Source organism: Copadichromis virginalis, linkage group LG3, assembly GCF_057382275.1.
Source record: "Copadichromis virginalis isolate Kocher_CV1m ecotype Utaka linkage group LG3, C_Virginalis_male_GT1.1, whole genome shotgun sequence".
In the NCBI taxonomy this organism is placed as follows: Eukaryota; Metazoa; Chordata; class Actinopteri; order Cichliformes; family Cichlidae; genus Copadichromis; species Copadichromis virginalis.
This window is the reverse complement of record NC_140620.1, coordinates 53,584,296-53,602,652: the sequence shown is the minus strand read 5'-3', so window position 1 is coordinate 53,602,652 and position 18,357 is coordinate 53,584,296. Positions and strand designations below refer to the sequence as shown.

The 18,357-nt window shown below is 41.1% G+C and overlaps 1 protein-coding gene across 3 annotated transcripts in view; it reads right to left on the bottom strand.

The window, feature by feature from the left end:
- The window catches only part of dock11 (dedicator of cytokinesis 11), a 78,919-nt gene that overhangs the window by 37,141 nt on the left and 23,421 nt on the right, over positions 1-18,357 (bottom strand). For 2 of the 3 annotated variants that reach the window (XM_085451695.1, XM_085451696.1), the window contains exons 18-35: positions 18,167-18,232; positions 13,797-13,889; positions 11,245-11,368; positions 11,027-11,139; positions 10,766-10,843; positions 10,596-10,685; positions 9,578-9,699; positions 9,419-9,488; positions 9,206-9,331; positions 8,846-8,917; positions 8,289-8,435; positions 7,643-7,726; positions 6,181-6,292; positions 5,755-5,793; positions 3,784-3,965; positions 3,183-3,296; positions 955-1,021; positions 6-94 (exon numbers count right to left, since the gene is read on the bottom strand). In XM_085451695.1, coding sequence (XP_085307821.1) covers positions 6-94; positions 955-1,021; positions 3,183-3,296; positions 3,784-3,965; positions 5,755-5,793; positions 6,181-6,292; positions 7,643-7,726; positions 8,289-8,435; positions 8,846-8,917; positions 9,206-9,331; positions 9,419-9,488; positions 9,578-9,699; positions 10,596-10,685; positions 10,766-10,843; positions 11,027-11,139; positions 11,245-11,368; positions 13,797-13,889; positions 18,167-18,232 — 1,788 coding nt within the window. The remainder of the gene's footprint in view (positions 1-5; positions 95-954; positions 1,022-3,182; positions 3,297-3,783; positions 3,966-5,754; positions 5,794-6,180; positions 6,293-7,642; positions 7,727-8,288; positions 8,436-8,845; positions 8,918-9,205; positions 9,332-9,418; positions 9,489-9,577; positions 9,700-10,595; positions 10,686-10,765; positions 10,844-11,026; positions 11,140-11,244; positions 11,369-13,796; positions 13,890-18,166; positions 18,233-18,357) is intronic. The other variant, XM_085451697.1, reaches the window with a different exon arrangement.

Sequence of the window (18,357 nt, the reverse complement as noted above, 5' to 3'; positions counted from 1 at the left end):
CTCACCTCATTGCTGTCCGGTGTTCCTGGGTCCATAAATAGAGAGCCTCTGGAGTCTTCCCTCCTCACAACGTGGCCATTCTGAGTTGGCTGACCTGCAACCAAAATAGGTTTGTTGGGGTCCAAAGACTGCAGATTTGGCTACACTCCATGTCTCGTATTCACAAAGCTTCCTAACAGTAGCTCCTAGTGGAAAATTCTTTATATTTTCCAATAAAATTAAACAAATTCATAATTCTAAATAAAAACGTATGAAACCATTCTTACGTCAGGACTCTCAGGAAATGTTTGGGCCAATATGCTATACAGGAACAACACACCATTACTCATTCCATTGAGCCTGTGAACATCATTGTACACAGTAGTCCAGCACCGTGATGTCTGAGAACACAACCCTTGTTGTGTCACCAGGGAATAAGAAGCTAATGAACTCCTTTTCTGGAATAAACAAAGGCTTTCTACTTGAGACTACAGATGATTACATTGTTGCTTCTGCTGCTTTGATTTTCATATTTGTTTACTTTCAATCTGCCCATTTTGGCCTGTTTACGCTACCGAAATGCAAGACTACGTGGTCCCTGTTTTAAACATTTAACCCTTTTGGTCTCGAAGAATAAAAACAGTTTAGCCTCCCAATCTTCTCAGGTCAACGTGTATTTGACCTAATGAGCAGCTGCTATAACTCAGTAAAACACCCACGTTCACTGGGTTTTCGAGGATTCTGTTTAATACCGATCTTATTCATCTGATTTCAACATCATGTTGGTAGTGAATAAAATACTAGAAATGTTGTAGGATTGGCTAAGAAGTTTGATGTCTGTCTGGCCAACAGCTGCTGCTTTCAGACAGAGTGCTGCTAATGGATCAGTGGGTGTTGAAGCCATATGTTTCTATCATAATGAATAACGTAAACAGGAAGACGCCATATGTACGGTTTCTGTTGTTCTCTACTCACCGTGCTCTTTCTCGATCGCTGTGCTGATCCTCCTCATGTCTGTGGATATTAGGTCATCTCTGGAGCCCTGGCCAACCACAAGATGGAGCGAGTGAAAACTGTGTTGCAAAGAGGTGAGCTGGCACATTCCGAATATTATAATCAGACCAAGAGCAGATGTTCGACATTCTGTTTCCTGCAATTTGAGGAAATATTTTAACGGTGAAAACAAAACGTAACAGTTCTGGCACCTTTGTTCGGAATGTATTGTGCCACTTTAGCTTCCTCGGAGCAATCTTTTACTGTTTACTCACTCAGTCTGAGAATTCCTGCATTACACAGGAGGGATTCCCAGCACGTACGGTGCTTAATACATCTATTGGACCACCAATTTATTATTCTACAGCTGCCCTAAATTAACAGTAATTACCAAAATAATTGCTGTACATTTTTGTAAATGCACTGGGTTTTAACTGATCTGTATACCAGACCAGACCAGTTTTCACAAAATCCACTGCACTTGGCACCACGGTACACTATTTGGCAACAACTGAATTGAATCTAAAATAGAGAGACTGACATTAAAACTTTTATAGTCTGTAGGATCCCATGAATGTGTGCCCACTGCGGGTCAGAGTTCATGCTGCAAGATTTTGTCTTATGATCACTTCCCTGGGATGGAATAGTTGTGAAGCTCCGGCTAGTAATGCTAGTAATCCCAGTACTGGAGTGGCGTCAGCGACACTGCCCATATGGAAAAGAAATAGTAAAAACTTATATGTGATTTACTCATGAAAGTGGCCACTTTCTCATCACTTTCATATATTGTTTTAGTAAGTATCCAAAACATACAAGTTTCATTATATAATTTTTCAAGGGATCTTATATCTGTTTTCACTCTTATATGCTTTTCATACAAGTTTCACACAAGACAGATACAAACTTTATAAGATTTATATATATCTTTTCCATGTGGGTGGGGTTTGCAGTCTTCTTGAAACGTGCTCCTTCAAACTACATGACATTAAAGTCATCTGCCAAGGAAAACAAATAATAAAGCTAAAAGCTACTTTTGACTACTCTCTTATCCACAGGAGGTCACCAAAGCGGGTAGCTCTGCATGTTTGATTTGGCAGAGAGTATTTGTCCTGGGATCAAGTCGGGGATCTTTCTTCAGCTATCTTTGTAACAACCACTTTGAGTTTCAGGACATCAGAAAGATGAATACGTCTGTTTCTTTGATCCCTGGACCTTCAGTTTATATCCCCCCCTCCCGTGTTTCCCTGTTAACTCTCACTCGCTGTTTGGTGTTTTGATATTTTTGTTGATGTGTAGTTTTGCCTCCCCTGTCTCACTGCTGTTGATCAGTTTCAGCTGTGACTTGTTACCCTGGTGTTTCCCGTCTCCCATCAATTTTTCAAAATAGCGTTGTGTTTGAATTGCTCTGTATTTGTGTGCGGTTTGGAGTATACATTTGTTAGCACTCAAAAATGTGCACACAAATCATTGTAAACATTTGTAAATGTTAGCTTGTGTTTGTGGATTAGACCACACGCACATTTGTAAACCTTTTGAGGCTAATTTCACTCCAAAACCAAGCTTTGCAGGCCACGCTGGTCCTTGGCAGACGGTTTCAAGCCAGGTGTTAAGACTCTACCTTTGCATTCGCATTAACATTTTGAATTTTCACTCCACATCCACCAAGAGGCCTCACAATGTTGCTGAACTGAAAACAGGTCAACAGCGACAGCACAGTAGGCTGGGCCCTATTGTATAGCACAGGTAAACTAACCTTTTTAATTCATTTGTCATTTTCAGTCCTGTCAGACAGGCTAGTTTGGACACGTGCTGGAGAAAAATTCAAGATTCCTTACCTCGATTTTACATCATGTATCTGGCTTTGTTTAGTACTTCATACGACAAGTAGCTGTCATATTAAGGATTTTGCAACTAATTATTTGAAACTGGAAAACTGTAAATGAGACTTTTTGAACTGAACTGAGAAACTTATGAGGCCCTAATTATAGATGAAATCAGATTTTTATTTTGATAAACACGGTCATAAAAATAGACTGGTACATACTGTACAGTATGCTTCATGATTCCATTGAATTACAACAACCACTCCTTCTGAATAAGTCTATGCCTGACTGAAGATCTTACAGCACAACAGCCAATTCATATGTGAAACTGACTTTGAGTTACATCACAGAAATCCCCAAGAAAAGGAGCGTTGTGAGGTGACTCACGTTTAGGCCCAGCCCAGGACTGGAGATGAGAGGCTGAGCGGAAAGCTGCTTCAAGTTCTGGTAGAGCAGCTCATAAAGTGGGAGGTACAGCAAACAGATCCTGGCCTGCTGGTTCTGAAACCATAAACATTTGAAAACAAGTAAAAGGAGATGATTATTGTAGGTTAATGTTAGCTACACATTGCCCTTACCTTTCTGTGGCTGCACTCTAACTTAGGTGGTTTGCATAAGAGACAATCTTATCTAAACTAAAATAGAAAGGTATGCACAGGTCGTGACCTGTGTCACATACTTCATTTACTTTTATGGGTAAAAATGCTGAGCTCACTTGGTAGGACATTTGGCGTCTGTTGATGATTGATGTATTACACATTAAACAATATCTCCTTTATTTTGTTTCTAAGATAGGCGTTGTTTTTAATGCAGGTGTGTATTGTGTAAATGCCAAATCAAATACTTTAATCATTGGAACTCATTGTTATTTTGCATTGTTCCCAAACAGAATCGTTGAGAACAATAAATCATTGTTCTGCCCTTTTCTCCGTCCACATTCCTGCTCATCCTGCCTCTGCTAGTTCCTTTCTGTTTGCATGCTCCTAACCTTGAAAGCGGTGTAGCGATCATCCATGGCGTGTTTAATAAGAAGGTTCTTGAGGATGCCCACGGCCTGTTGCCTCACTTCGGGCGCTTGCTGCAAGGCGTCAGCCACCTCTCTCAGCAGCAGCCCCACCAGGAAGTGGTTACGGCAGTATTCCTCCGTCAAACTGAACTCCAGACTCTGCTCTGTGATTGGGCCAAATAGGAAGTGAGAGAGCATCAGGATGAGCTGAAGTGAAATTTCCTAACAGTAAATTCTGGTCTGGTAAAAATCCGTTTCCAATCTAATTGAATCGACTTCTTACAACATTTTTTTCCTTGTGAGCAATCAGTCTATAATGTAACAACGTAAGCTGCAGATGTTAAAGGGAAAGCCTAAATCCTTGACCTCAGCAGCTGTGTAACACACTCTGCTAGCACACTTTAGGCCCCTTAGGGCAGTGCTCTGAACTTCATTTGGTATGCTTCACTTCTCAAACCACAAAAAGTCTGCACGACACATTTAACTATTGTTAGTTATTAACAGGAAAAATGGGAACAAAATTTTATTGAAACAAAGGTTAGCATGATAGAATCAGCCCAGCATCATCCAGCCCTGCAAAACCCAGTAAAGGCAGCTGAAGGCTGGAAAGGACAGACTTGCGTAAAAACTGTGGACAAGCTGCAAGAGTGAATGACAAAAAAAAAACCGGGAATCCCAATAAAAAGATTTTTTTGGATATGCTGGGAGTTACAACTGGGTTCCTAGAACTACTGGTGAGGTTATTCTTTTCTGTCGTCTCATCGGCCAGGAAGTGATATTCCCACATTTTCTCACACCCTTAAAACACGATAGAATGACATATAAAATTAGGTTCTGAAACATACTGAAAGTAAGCATGAGTAAATAAGCTTTATTTTATTATAAACACATGCTTGAAACAATGCATTTTGATTGGATATAGGAGATTTTAGACCAGTCACGAAAGCTGAAATCAATGTTTCATAAGGGAAACAGTGATCCAGCTAATGAACTGTTTTTGTTTGTTCTTTTCCTTTAATTTCTCCTCAGACTGCATATTTTTACTAAATAACTATAAATAAAAAACATCCTGGCTTAATAGTGCACAACTTGGCCCTCAAGAGTTTTACTTCCTGGCTTTTCTCTTTTGCGGCGCCTTGCAAGATAAATGCTTCAGAGCGCTTTGCATTAAAAGCACCAAACAAGCACCGACACAAACACAGCAGATTTATACGATATGATGTGTCTTATTCAGTAGTTATAATGTTTGATAGAAGCAAGTGTGGCAAATTCAATCATTCAAAGTGCATCGCTCCAAACCACTATGCAACAAACTCACGGAACACATTCATCAGGACATTAACGTTTCCACAACACACAAAGCGGAGCGGACTTGAATAATTCATCAGGAAATCTGCTGGAAATGATCTTTCGGTGTTATTCAGACAAGAGAAATAAACAAACAGACCACTAAAAAATGAGAAGTTCAACAGAAACAATGACATGGAGTTCAACAGCAGCCCTGGGTTAATATTAACACAGGCAATGCAGCCTGGAAAACAGAAACCATCTCCAATTATCTCCTCTAATGACAGACACGGGCAGGCAGACAGAGAGACAGACGGGCGGAGGAAAGCGAGAGAGAACCACAGCTTCATGAGAGATGCTTCTGACTGGTGTTTACAACAATCAAGTGAATTAAGCATTAGGAAAAGAGGATTTGTTGATTCCCATAACAGCCCAGCTGCTCTCCTCTACAGCACGCAGGCTCGGGCCCTGGTAGGAAAATGAAGGCAAGAGCCCGGAATTAGCATTATTCCGAGTGTGAGGGGAATGAGTGCCCTATGAGGGTGGGTGGGAGGGAAAAAAATCAGGCGGCGGTGTGGTTAGTGCAGGTGAGGACAAGGAGGAGCAGTCATGTGCAAGGTGTCAGCAAACGTGGTGGTGTCAATGGGTGCGGTGGGCTTCACCTACCTACGGGCCCAAAAAGCTCCGTCGCATACGGAATAAAATCTGACCACAAGCAAAAACACACAAACAAACAACAAAAAACAGAGAGGGGTGGAGTAAAAATAAAGACATTCGGGGTAAAACTGTAAACAATCCATGCAGCATTTCCACAGCGCGCACTCCAGTGTTTGTTTTCATGGTGTCGTGTAAAACGGGTTGTGCGATAAAGTGTTGGCAAACCTTGTTCACCAGAGATCCGACTAATGCGGATAGGTGTGATGTAATGTGTGTGTGTGTGTGTGGGTGTGTTTGTGGGCCAAACAATCAGGCGGGTTAATAGGATCAGTGTGGTGGATGCATGTCAGAAAAAGGTCAGGGGCTGGGGTCGTGTGACAGCAGGTCAGCGGATACATGTGCGGTAAAAAGTAGGCCTACACAGCGCGCTCTTACCTTGTACCCTCTGCAGCTTGGTGCGCCCGAAAGCCATGGGCAGGTTGAGAGGGATGAAGTGCTCGTGGTTACACAAGGTCATCAAGAAGTCAAACTTCATCTCGGTCAGCACCTGTGGCCAACGGGCGAGAGTGCGGTTCGCACACAAATATGCAAATTTCGGCCAAACAGAATTCTCAATGTAACATCAAAAGCTGCCCGCGGCGGGGCGTCTGCGAGAGCAACACATTTGACTGACAAATCCAAACAACATAAACAGAGAAGGCCGGGAGAAACTGTTCAACATCAGACACAGCGACAGGTGAGCATGAGACAGGGCGCGACTACACACACATCGTGGAGGCGCTCACGAAAACGCCCCAGTGCACGCTTCAGTTCACTTTAGATCTTTGTCCTTTAAGGTGGTTAATAATAAATAATGAATGCCGTGAATCTGCAAACATAAAGGTGCAACTGATGTTTAGAATGCAGCAGTGCTGATGCACGTGTTTAAGAAAATTCAATAATAAATTGCTCCAAGGGGGAAAAAATGTCCCCTTTTTGGATAAAATTTTTTAGGCTAGTTTGAGTAGTTTCACTAGTTTTTGTTTTGTTTTTTTAAACTTAAAAAAAAACTTCCTAAAAACCTAAATTTGCTTCTGACATATGCCCTCCGTACAGTAATAATTATAAAGACTCAAAGTGACACTGAAGCGAATAAAAACTCAACTAAAATTAAACATTTTCAAACAATTAAAATTAAACTGAAATAAGAAGAGCTGCCCTCAAAACTAACTAAAAACAAACATTTAAAATGAAATTAAAAATTAATTATATATAAATATATATAAAACTAATAAATATAAAACTATAATAACTCATTTTTCATGTTTCTGTAATGGTTAATCCATCAGTAATAATATTTTTAATGCGAATATAATTATTGCAATCATGCATGAATTTTTCAAACGCACAGTTTTACAAGAAAGCTGCTAAAAGAGTTTAATATTGCATTTAATTCATTTCTGATCTCAGAGAGGAAGAGTATGCCTGCACAGAGCTGAGTTCAGAAACATCCATTCAGTTTATTTCACTAACAAACAACAATATGATTTTAAGATTTGTAAACAATTTGTCCACAGGTTTGTAAAATATTTACGTTCTTGTGTTTACAACAGATGGTTTAATACGTTTATGAAATTTTGTACGTGACAGGAAACCTCTGAGCAGGAAGCGGCTTTATTAGAACTGACTCACTGAGAAGTAATAGAACCTTTATTAGAAAACATACTACATCAGCTATAATCAATAACAGTGTGTATGATTCATAAAATTACTTTTATTAACATTTTATTGAACAAATAAATTAAATATTATTGATATGTGCTATTTATTATTGAATTATTGAAGCCTTGGGTTGTCACACATGTGCTACACCTCCACTCTGACGTTGTGAGGTTGCCCAGCTCTGTGGAACACGTACCTTGGGATCTTTAGGGCTGAAATGACACATGTAGTGGTTGACCAGGCCGAAACCAAAACCTCTGTTCATGACAGTCAGGCACCTCTGAGGAGAGAAAGCAGACACGAGAAAACAAGCTGCTGAAATTCATGCAAAACGATGGAGATCTCAGACAAAACAATGCACTATTTTGTCTGAGATCAGCATTTAAAGGCGGCGCTGTCGTGTCCTGAGGCACAGCAGTAACACATAATCTTACGGATCACAACAACACTGCTAATACAAGTTCAGGCTCGTAATACACCCTGAACTAAAATTACAGCAAACCTGTTTTGTTTTTTTAATTTTCTGTCATATATAAATAACAGTGATCCCTATTAAGGAAAGGGCCTCAAAGAGAGTACCTAAAATGGTTATCTTAGGCTTAAAGAGCTGCTTAAAGAACAAAGCCTCACCAGTTTGCCGTTGTAAACAGTCTGCTTATGAAGGGCTGCCAATCAGAAGGAGCTAAATCAGCCTGTTTAAATCAAGGGATGCCTTGAATGACTACAGCAAGGCCCAGTAAAAGGCCCTACTCTAGCAAAGTCCATGAATAAAAATAAGCAGCTGGAAATGAGCAACAGGTCTTCTTTGAGCTGGTTTCATATTTAGCCTTTGGGGTTCACACCTTGATGAAATTCGCCAGGCTCAAGTTGATGCAGCGAGCCTCCTCTGGGATTTCTGAGTGGCGGATGGTGATGTGCGGCATAATGGACAACACCAAGGACTGCAGAGCCTGGTGGAAACTCTCCGGAAAGCGCTGGGCCCGTGGCATCTAAAGAGTGGGGAGGAATAGCATGTAATGATCCATCACTTTAAAGTCAAACAGCCACCCATATTATGAAGACAGATCATTCCCAGCATATAGATAAGACTAAAAGGTTTATACTGTCTCTAACTACTTCTGTGTAGCAGCAAACAGCAGCGCAGCTCGGCCTGCTGCTGAATGTTTAGGATTTTTGGCAAAGACTCAGATGTAACACAGGCTCGCGGTATCAGAATGCCAAGTACACAATGAGTTTTCTTTGGGTGTCTGTGTTTTGTGTCATCGCATGTGGTTACGCGGACATAACAATATGTGGACTAGGTCTTATAACAACATCCAGTCCACATAAGACTTTCAGTTAAAGACTACAAACTCTTGAACTGCTCAGCGTTATTGAGCGAAAAACGCTTTTTACCAACCTTCATGCGGTTCTCCTCCTGCAGGTACTGAGCCATGGATTTTGCCATGGTTTCAAAGAAGAACCAAGAGTACTGCAGAAAAGAGCGAAAGGTTACCCATTATGCAATCTTCCTAGGAATATAATGGGAGTACATTACAAGCAGAGTGAGTCAGGGGAAACTGGAAGAGAGATAAAAGAGACATGAGAAGTGTAGTGTCCTACAAGCAGCTACATGTTGAACAAGTTTCTCTTTCGAAACTGGTGACAACTGCTGTCAGAACCCTTCGTTTCCATTCTTAGAGAGTTGCACCATCTGCTGCTTAAAGTTGGTTCTACGTGTGGACGGATGCATGAATTATCCGCGCGACTGAGTGCGCACCTTGAGCAGTTTATTGCTGGTGTTGAAATCAGCAGTTTGCTTGAGGGTGGCTGTTACAGCTGTGGCCAGCAACTCGTGAGTGGTCACTGAGTTTCCTGATGCAGGATTGTTGGTTACAAACACGTACTACGAAGAAGAGAGAGAACAGTAAAACAAAAGCACTTTAGTTTATAGACACAAGCAGAAACACAGGCAGTGTTTGCGGCAGCTTACCTTAACAAAAGAGCGCAGGTAGTGTTCCAGTCCCTCCTCGTGGCATTTGGAAACTATATGTATGATCACACTGAGGGCACAGAGCATGGAAATTCAATCTATGTCCTTTTATCAGGAGTAAAAGCAGTAAAAGTACAAAGAATTTGTTTTTTAGCTGACCGCAAAGAGTTAACAGCAATCTCGTGGGCTTCTTTGGTGGCGGCTGTGAGCACCTCAAACAGCTGCATCAGCACTGTCGGCAGGAAGGTGATGATGACATGAGTCTCCATGGCATGTAGGCACTGAGGGAAAGAGGCCAGACAAGATCACTTTTACTTCTGACTCCCAGATATTTACAAGAATCGTGATTACACGCCTCCACACAATATATATATATCGCCCTGATCTTGAAAAACTGTAGCCTATTAGATATAAAATCAGCGCTCGGCATTATTTTATCTGATAAGAAATATATGTGGAAAATCTGTCTTGATCTGTAGCTGAATCTCTGTGCTTGATGTAATGAAATTCCCTGTCAGACATTGCTGACACATTTCCTTCATATTCACAGCATAGACTGTATAAAAAAGATGGGCTTAGCCGCAGTGACATTCTGTTGGTACCACTTATGCTGCCAAAACAGCAAAACTTTGACCTGCAGCAGTTTGCCTGCTGGGTCGGACCACCCGGGCCAGCCTTCATTCCCCACGCATGTTAATTGCTCCCTAAAATGTTAGTCATCCCATAAAAATGTTTTCCCAAAGGAAAACCTCTCAAAAATAAGACAAATACTTCAACTGATTTCCTCTAGCATTTAAATAGTTATGATTTTTCATACAAAATTCAGTACAAAAGAGGTTAATGTCTAAAAAGATTTCGTTTTTTGGCAATATCTTTTGTCATTGTTGCATTTGGGGTTGCCATCATCCATCCATATCCCTTATTAACTTAATAAACTGTGTTATAAGCCTTTTATTGCTTTAATGGAGGCTGTTGTATAATAGCACTGAAAGGTATTTTGATTGTTGAATGACTGTGAAAGCTCATAAGTAGTCATAATGATGCATGCCCTACAAAAATGATCGATCTGTTAGTGCATTGCCGAATGACACATATAGTGGAAGTACTGTAAATGATCAATAACTGCACATGGACCAAAGCTAAAAAACTGACTGTGCACTGCCTCACAGCATCTTACCTTCAGGTATTTGATCAGTTCTGCTGGGTTGCCCTCTGATGCTGTTCTCATCAGCTGGCAGTGCTGGAAGAATTTGTGTAGGTGGAGGTCCTGCGGCGAAACAAAACAGGACATCAGTGTTCCTGAAAACCTTCATTTGTGCATAAAAAAGCAAAAGAACCAAATTGTACCTGAGGATATATCGTTGATGCTACGTGGGTCCTCACTTTAAACAGTGTCTTGGCGTTTTCCACCCACTTGATATCAGCCTGAGACCATTCGAAGAGAATAATAGACAAAACAGAGTCAATAAAGTATCTGCAAACTTTTCACATTCCCTCAAAACTCCAATAACCTTCAGGGCTAAAACATGAGGGGTCAACGTTCGCTTTAACATCGTGAGCATGACAGTGACAGAGCTGACCAGATCGTTTTCATGGCTACAATCTAACCTTCCTGGTGTCCTGACAAAGATATCCAGCAGGCAAAGTGGCAGCCACGGGCAACTGGAACTCCAACGACTGCATCCTCCCATCTTTAAGCAAAGGCATCCAGGAGTAGCCCACTGAAACACGCGAAAGCAGCCGAGCTTTAGAAGAAGGCATTTTAACAAGCTAAATAATGTGCTCACCAACATTTTAATAAAGCTTCATTAAGCCAAATTTCTCACCAAGTGACTCCACTCCGTCCCTCTTCTTGCTGCTGGCTTTGCTGCTGGATTCACAGCTGATGTGGTAAAAGGTGAAGAGGATATGATGTTTCTCATGCACGTGAACCGGCAGCTCGATCTTCACCTGCACACACAGAGGAGCAGGTCGCTGTTTTAATCTTCTTATGTCACCATCAGTTCAATCTTCACACATAAACAAGATTAGAGGCACTGATTCCAATAATGGATACCATATAGGTATTACATAGTACTGCCAAGGCAACATTTTAAAGGATGTGCCACATGCTGTGATTTCCTTGTTGTCTTTTTTGATGTTTTTTTGCTCAAATTAAGGGAGTTACATTAACCATAATGGCGTTAGTGTTTCTCTAAACCTGCAAAAATGTACTGACAGTGAGGGTTTCCTTCAGCCTCTAAATTATTAAGAGGTAAAATTAACATAAAATCAACAAAAGGCATCTAAAAATAACCATCTTGTGTATTTTCAGCTATCTGTACTTTACTTGAGTAGCTTTTTTGGACTACTTTTCATTTTTACTCCCCACATTTTTAAACAAATATCTGTAGTTTCTATTCCTTACATTTTCATAACAGACTTGTTACTTCAGCAGTATCATCTATAGAGTTGGGAGTTAAAGTGGGCGCATGTGAGTGCAGGTGTAAGTTGTGATAGCAGTACTTCAGAATCTAGCTTGTGCTGCAGAATAGGTCATTTTAAATGCAACGCTTCTACCAGTTCAGCGAACATCAGCAAACACACAGTGTGTTACAAGCTACAGGTCCACCTGCTGGATTTCACAGGGAGAGAAGAAAGAGAGCCAGCTTCACTCAGAGATGGAGAAGGATAAGAAAGAAAGTCAGAGTTAGGTTACATCAAGTGTAGCAGAGATGCATTTGCATTTAAGCTGATGAAGATTAGATTCATGCACTGAATTCCAACTTTATACCAACTGTGTTCTGTCTGGTATAAAGTCAGGATAAACAGTTTAGTGTCAGTGTAAGGGACGGACATCTGCCACAGTGAAACTGCTGACATCTTGTTGAATTCAGTTGTTGTTTCACTGCATCTAATTACATTTACTAAAATTTGAATTTAAATTTGAATAATATGTACTAATATTATGATATTATTATATTAATATCGGTTCAGTTACCTTTGTATGAAAGTTGTTAGTAGAACTTCAAAGAGCTACTTTCTTACTGTGAGTACATTTCAGAGCCTGTACTTTGACACTTTTACTTGAGTAAAAAAGTTGAACATCAATGAAAATGATATTTTTTAGATGGCGAAAGGCTAACAGCATTGTTTTGGAGTAAATGTCACACACTAAAGATGTCAAATCACCTTCTACAGAGAACGACACATGTACTGAAGCAGAAACTGGAGCTGTTTGGAGACGTTTGGGATGCTTTTGTAGTGTAACAGTTCTCTTTTTGAGTGTTTCTGGCATGAATTTGAACACTTTGTGCATTTTCTCTCCATGAAGAAAATGAAAGGGGTTTGCTTGTGCTTTTTTATTTATGTGTTTATCCTTAAATTAATGTTTAGAATGAAATCAAAAAAACAAACAACAGCAAAAGCATTGTTTCATCTGGGAGTTGCTGCTGTGACACTGAGACACCAGAGGGCAGCAACAACAGGGAGATGGATTTTCCCTGCAACCACACATGCTGTTTTTTATTGACAGGAAATGACACAAAAAAGTTTTGATGACATGCACAGACCCACATCGTCATAAACAGCCTCTCAATGCCATGACTGAATATCACGGCTCTTACATTTATAACACCAGAACACGTGATTCATGCATCGTTCTGTTTTAAATTTACTCTTCTCGGTAAATTAGACAAAAGTCTAAAGACCAGACAAGATATATCCTTAAGATATAAAAGTTAACAAATTTTAGGTGTGAAAAACAAAATCAGAACCCTTTATATAATATCAGTAACTATAAATGTGTCCTACATGTTGCTTTTAAATGCACTTCACTATGGAACTAACAAGACTGACAGATTTAGAAGCACAAAGATCATCGTTGCCTTGCTGAAGCAGAAATTTTGGTTGATGTGACTGGAAGCTGAACAATGTGAAGGGAAATCCCACAGAGTGCACTTCTGTGTGTTCCTGCATGCATGTGGGTGCACACAGGGGGAGCTTAAGATCCTAATCCGTTTGATATCAAGGCCATATGGACCCCCTCTGCTCTACCGCTCTAACTGTACCTCTCTCACTGAGCTGTATTTGTGTGTGTGTGCATGTGCATGCGTGCACTGACTGTCGGGTCAGTTTAGTGCGAGATCACAGCCCTGAGACAGATTTATGGGATTATCTCAGTGCTGCTGAGGAATGTCAGTACTAAAGACGGCCAATTAGGAAAAAAAAAAAAAAAAGATTTAAGGGCATAAACTAAATTTCTTTTTAAAATCAAACTCATTTCTCAGTTTTTGGAAGCACTCAACTTCCTCTAAATCTGCTAACTTGATCTAATTTAATATGAATTGAAAGGCGATGCCATAGAAGAAATAAGGTCGAGCCTGCAACATGAGCTCACCTCATCGTAGAAGTCAGGGCTCTGATTGTGGTGCAGGACGGCTGCGTAGGTGCTGCTGGTGAAGAGTGAATCTCCCGGCTTGCCGTAGATGCACTGAAAGGCAAAGAGGCACATTGGTTATTGGACTCCTTTGATTTTACGGGCACAGTGATGAGTAAGCGCTCAGGAAGCTGTGGTTACTGCCATAATTTGTACAAAAGGCGAGGGAGTGAGCAAGCCTGTATGGATCATGCATTACACTTTGAATCAGCAATGATTTAAACATAGCCTGAGAGAAACTACAAAGGACGACCTAAGATCGCAAAATGTTTGGGCTCTGACTAGACAGATGCCACAGCGCAAACCTTGCACAAAACTCACGGACTTATTTTATGTGAGCAGCAGAGCCCTTCCTCCAGGACATGATGACACAAACAAGTCAATTCAATTCAATAAATGACAACAAGAGTTGTCTCGAGGGCTGCTTCATATTGTCAGGTAAAGACCCTACAACAATAGAGGGTCTTTTATTGGGTTCTCTAATAATAGAGATCCCACCCCGTTTCCATGAGCAAGCATTTGGTAACAGTGGGAAGGAAAAACTCCCCGTTAACAGGAAGAACCCTTTGGCAGGACCAGGCTAAGGTTAAGTTGACTTTTGACCTCTGATGATCACTTTTGAGGAGGAGTCAGTGCAAGAACTCTGTGGGAAAAATTAAAAAATCGCAACAAGCTCAAGCTTGACCAGGTCAGGATGTTTCTAATGAGGGGTGACAAAGGGGAGGGAAAAAATTCCAACCTCTTGTGATGGCTTCATACTGTAATTAGGATGCTAACTATTGTTGTCATCTCTAATGAGCATGAATGTGCAGTGCTAGCCAACAGGACGGACAGAGCTACAGGAGCCAAATGCCTGAAAGCCTCCGCAGGAGACGAGCCCAGAGGATGGGAGAGGCTTCGTGAGAGAGGACAGGGTTCACAAATGCCAGAACAATCTGGAAACAAGCTGTAGGTGGAGCAGGAAAGAGGCGGGGGAAAAGATCTGAGATTCAGGAGTGCAGGTGGTGCATGGTTTGATGTGTACCTTTAGAGCCCTCACTGCAGAGGCAAAGAGGCTGATGGGAGTTACGATTGTCTGAGTCAGGATGGGGGCCGAAGGAGGTCTGGAGGAGCTGCTTCTGATATTATCTATCACAAAGGCTGGCATGTTAGCACATGAACTGTACCACACATGACTTAAAGTGTCGGCCACTGGTGCAAAAATGAGAGCACTCCAACCATGAACTCAAGGATTGAGGAGCAACTGGTCTCTCAACGATGAAATGGAAATGAATGCACTTTAAATTCCCGTCCTCTGAGAATTCCATCCTCTTCAGCCCTCACATTCCGACTCCATAAGGCTTTGAATGAATTTCCTCTCAGTCCGGCTGTGTCTTATGTAAACCCCAGGACCTTACTGAGCTTCCGCTAACTCTGATTAAATCTCCCGAGAGGTGTGCCGCCTGCTCCTGTTTGTAAACAGCTTTCTGCCTCACAGTACTTTGAGCGTTGTCTGGAACGCAGTCTGACCCACGTCTGGGTCAATCTGTGTGTTTTCTAGCTGCGGTGTAATATGTCTGACTGCCCGCTGATTGAAAATTCTCAATGTTTTCGTGGTTAAACTCAGAATTTCTGTTTCTCTCCCTCAAGAAACGTGAAAAGAAAAACAATCTGCAGCGCTTTGATGACTATTTCCGACCACAAATATTTGAAATGTGTGGCCAGAGAGAAAAAGAGTGACCATTCATTATCTTCTGTTGCCAGCTATAATAACTGGTTGCTGCGAGAGCTTCCCTTCTCCTCCTGGGCCCCTCAGCTGCAATCTCAAGTCCACTTTGTAAAAAGCAATAAAAGGAAAAGTTTATCATATCTGAGGCCCCTGTCACTGATCGAATCTCTCCCAGGACATTCCACTGCAGTGTTATTGTTTCTCAAACAATAATCCGGGCTTCTGGTGCGCCTCTTCAACAATCTTCACTTTTTTTGTATTGGTCTTCCTCTATTTGTTTCCTTGTGTCCTTTTTATCGTTATGTTGACTGTAGCATTTCAAAACCTTTCCTATGTTCTTCTCTCCATTAGCTTTGCTGAGCTATGTAGAGAGCCAGGATATCACCCTAAGCCTGTCTTTTGACAAAACTATGAGACACAGATGTGAGTCACTCTCTCTTCCATACATTATTCCTTGTCTATAAACTCTCCTTTTCAAGCTCTAGAAGTAATAAGGCAAAAACAGATATTCCATATAAGACAAGAAAAATGATGTACAGAATAATGTCAAAAAAAAGCTTCAGGGTCTGTAAAACTGAAGCCGATGCATTCTTTCTGGCAGCCAGCAGAGGGGCGATTCCTGGCTGCAAAGAAGTGTATATTAGGGTGGGTTTAGATTATCGATTTTCTGATTAAAATCGATTTTAGCTTGAATAACACGATATCGATTCATTAAAATCCTGAATCAATTTTTAAATAAAAATTTATTTTGCCCAAAACGACAGAATCTCAGGTTAAACCTCACAAAATTTCGACAACCACCAAACACCAAATGAGAGCAGGTACACGGATTCTGCACAACACATCAGAATCAGTGAGATGTCAGGTTTCTCACCCGACGGCACGTACGCAGAGATGCCATCGGGGCTAAAAGCCAAAAGCTCACAGATTCTGATGCGTTGGCGGGTCCGTGCTTTGTGTTTACGTCCTTTTTTTGCACTAGACTCTGAAGCTGCAGTTTTGTCTGTCTCCAAACAAAATTGACTGAACCAGCAGCAAAAGAAGATCCAAACTACGCTTCACATTTCGCTTCTCATAAACATCCTCATGAATTCCCTCTTACTTTTGCTGCTTTGCTTCCACCACGATATAATGAAACTTCCTGCACAACTCTCTCTCTCTCTCTCTCTGTACTTTAAGAACACTTTCGCATCTAAAAATCTCTGTTTTCTGCATCATTCGCTTGCTTATTACGCACCAGTCTACCGTTATGTACAGCGCTGTCGGCCACTTAATTTAACTGACTTCTGACAACAAAGCCTCATTTCTGCTGTTCACTGAAGAAAATTAAACTTCTTAAAATGATGCCAAATTGCAAAACACTTAGCTGTGCCTCTAATAAAACCTCTGTAACTCTTTAACCTCTGTAACAGGCCAGGAAAATCTCTGACATGTTTTTCTGTGTTTTGTCCTCAGCTACTTTGACATAAAGGCATCTGCTGTGATGCTCACACCTTTGATAAAGTCTCACAAGTGTCAGCTTTCTTTTTATAGACATAAAAATATGGATATGTACTGATAAATGATCAGAATTATAATATTTCTGACAGTCTGAGGCAAAATTTCCCCGATTCAAATCGAATCTGATCACATTGAATCGGGACCTTGTGAATCTGAATCAAAATAAGTGACGATACCGAGCCCTAGTGCATATAAACGTCTCTGAAAAAACGGACCTCCGTTGATCTTTGAGCTCACAAACAACTTTCCTGATGAGTTTATGGTCTCAGCCGCTAGCTTGAAATCTTATTTCATACAGCACAATGTTCATTTTGTAAACAACAGTCTCCACAAAGGTAAAAAAGATGGCAAAACAGGGTTTGAATTAGAGTGGGCCTACCTTGTAAGTAATTCACTTCAGTTTTGTTTATATACAACAACAAATCACAAGAAAAGTTGCCTCAAAGCATTCTGTATTATAAAGACGCTTCAATGAAAGAGTGAAACCCCCAACAATCAAACGACCCCCCCGTGAGTGAGCGTTTGGCAAAAGTGGGAACAAAAACTCCAGTTTAACAGGAAGAAACTTCCAGCAGAACCAGTCTCAGGGAGGGGCAGCTATCTGCCGTGACCCCAGCTGACCCTATTAGGCTTATAAATTATTAGTGTGCAGCGTCCTTTCATTCATCCACAAGATATGCAAATTACTCATCACATCCAGTTTTACAACAGCCAGGTGGCAACTGTAACAATACTCTGAGGCTTCACAGCAGCTCTTTGCTAGCAACGGCTGACGTCACAGTGGCTGCTTCTCTGTCCTATATATGGCTGCCAGCGGTGATTTAATGTTGCACTTGGTTAATGCATTTCTGACCATCTGCTATATATAACAGAAACAGTGGGAACACCAAGGTCATATAGGTGCAGTACTTCTCAAACACACTGGACAGATTGCATGAACATGTAGCGATGAGTCCGCTCCAACCCCCAGCCACTGCTACACATCTGGTTATAAATTCATACATCAATATATCATGTCAATGATAGTCTGAAGACAATCACAGTTTATTGGTAAACCTGAAAAATGTTTGACCTTTACCATAACAGCATCTAGAAAAAGTCACATGTTGCAGTACACACTGACCTTTAGAGGAGCAGCACCTTCCTCATCAGAATCTCGGAACTGGATGCAGATGGCAATGTTTCTAGCCTGCAACGGAGGAAAGGTGACATTAGTCAGCCAAGCAGACAATCGGTAAAAACAACTGTGTCTCTGAGCTCAGTCAGTCACGCACGCTTCGTTCTCAGTATGCACCAGTAACACACAAACGGGCA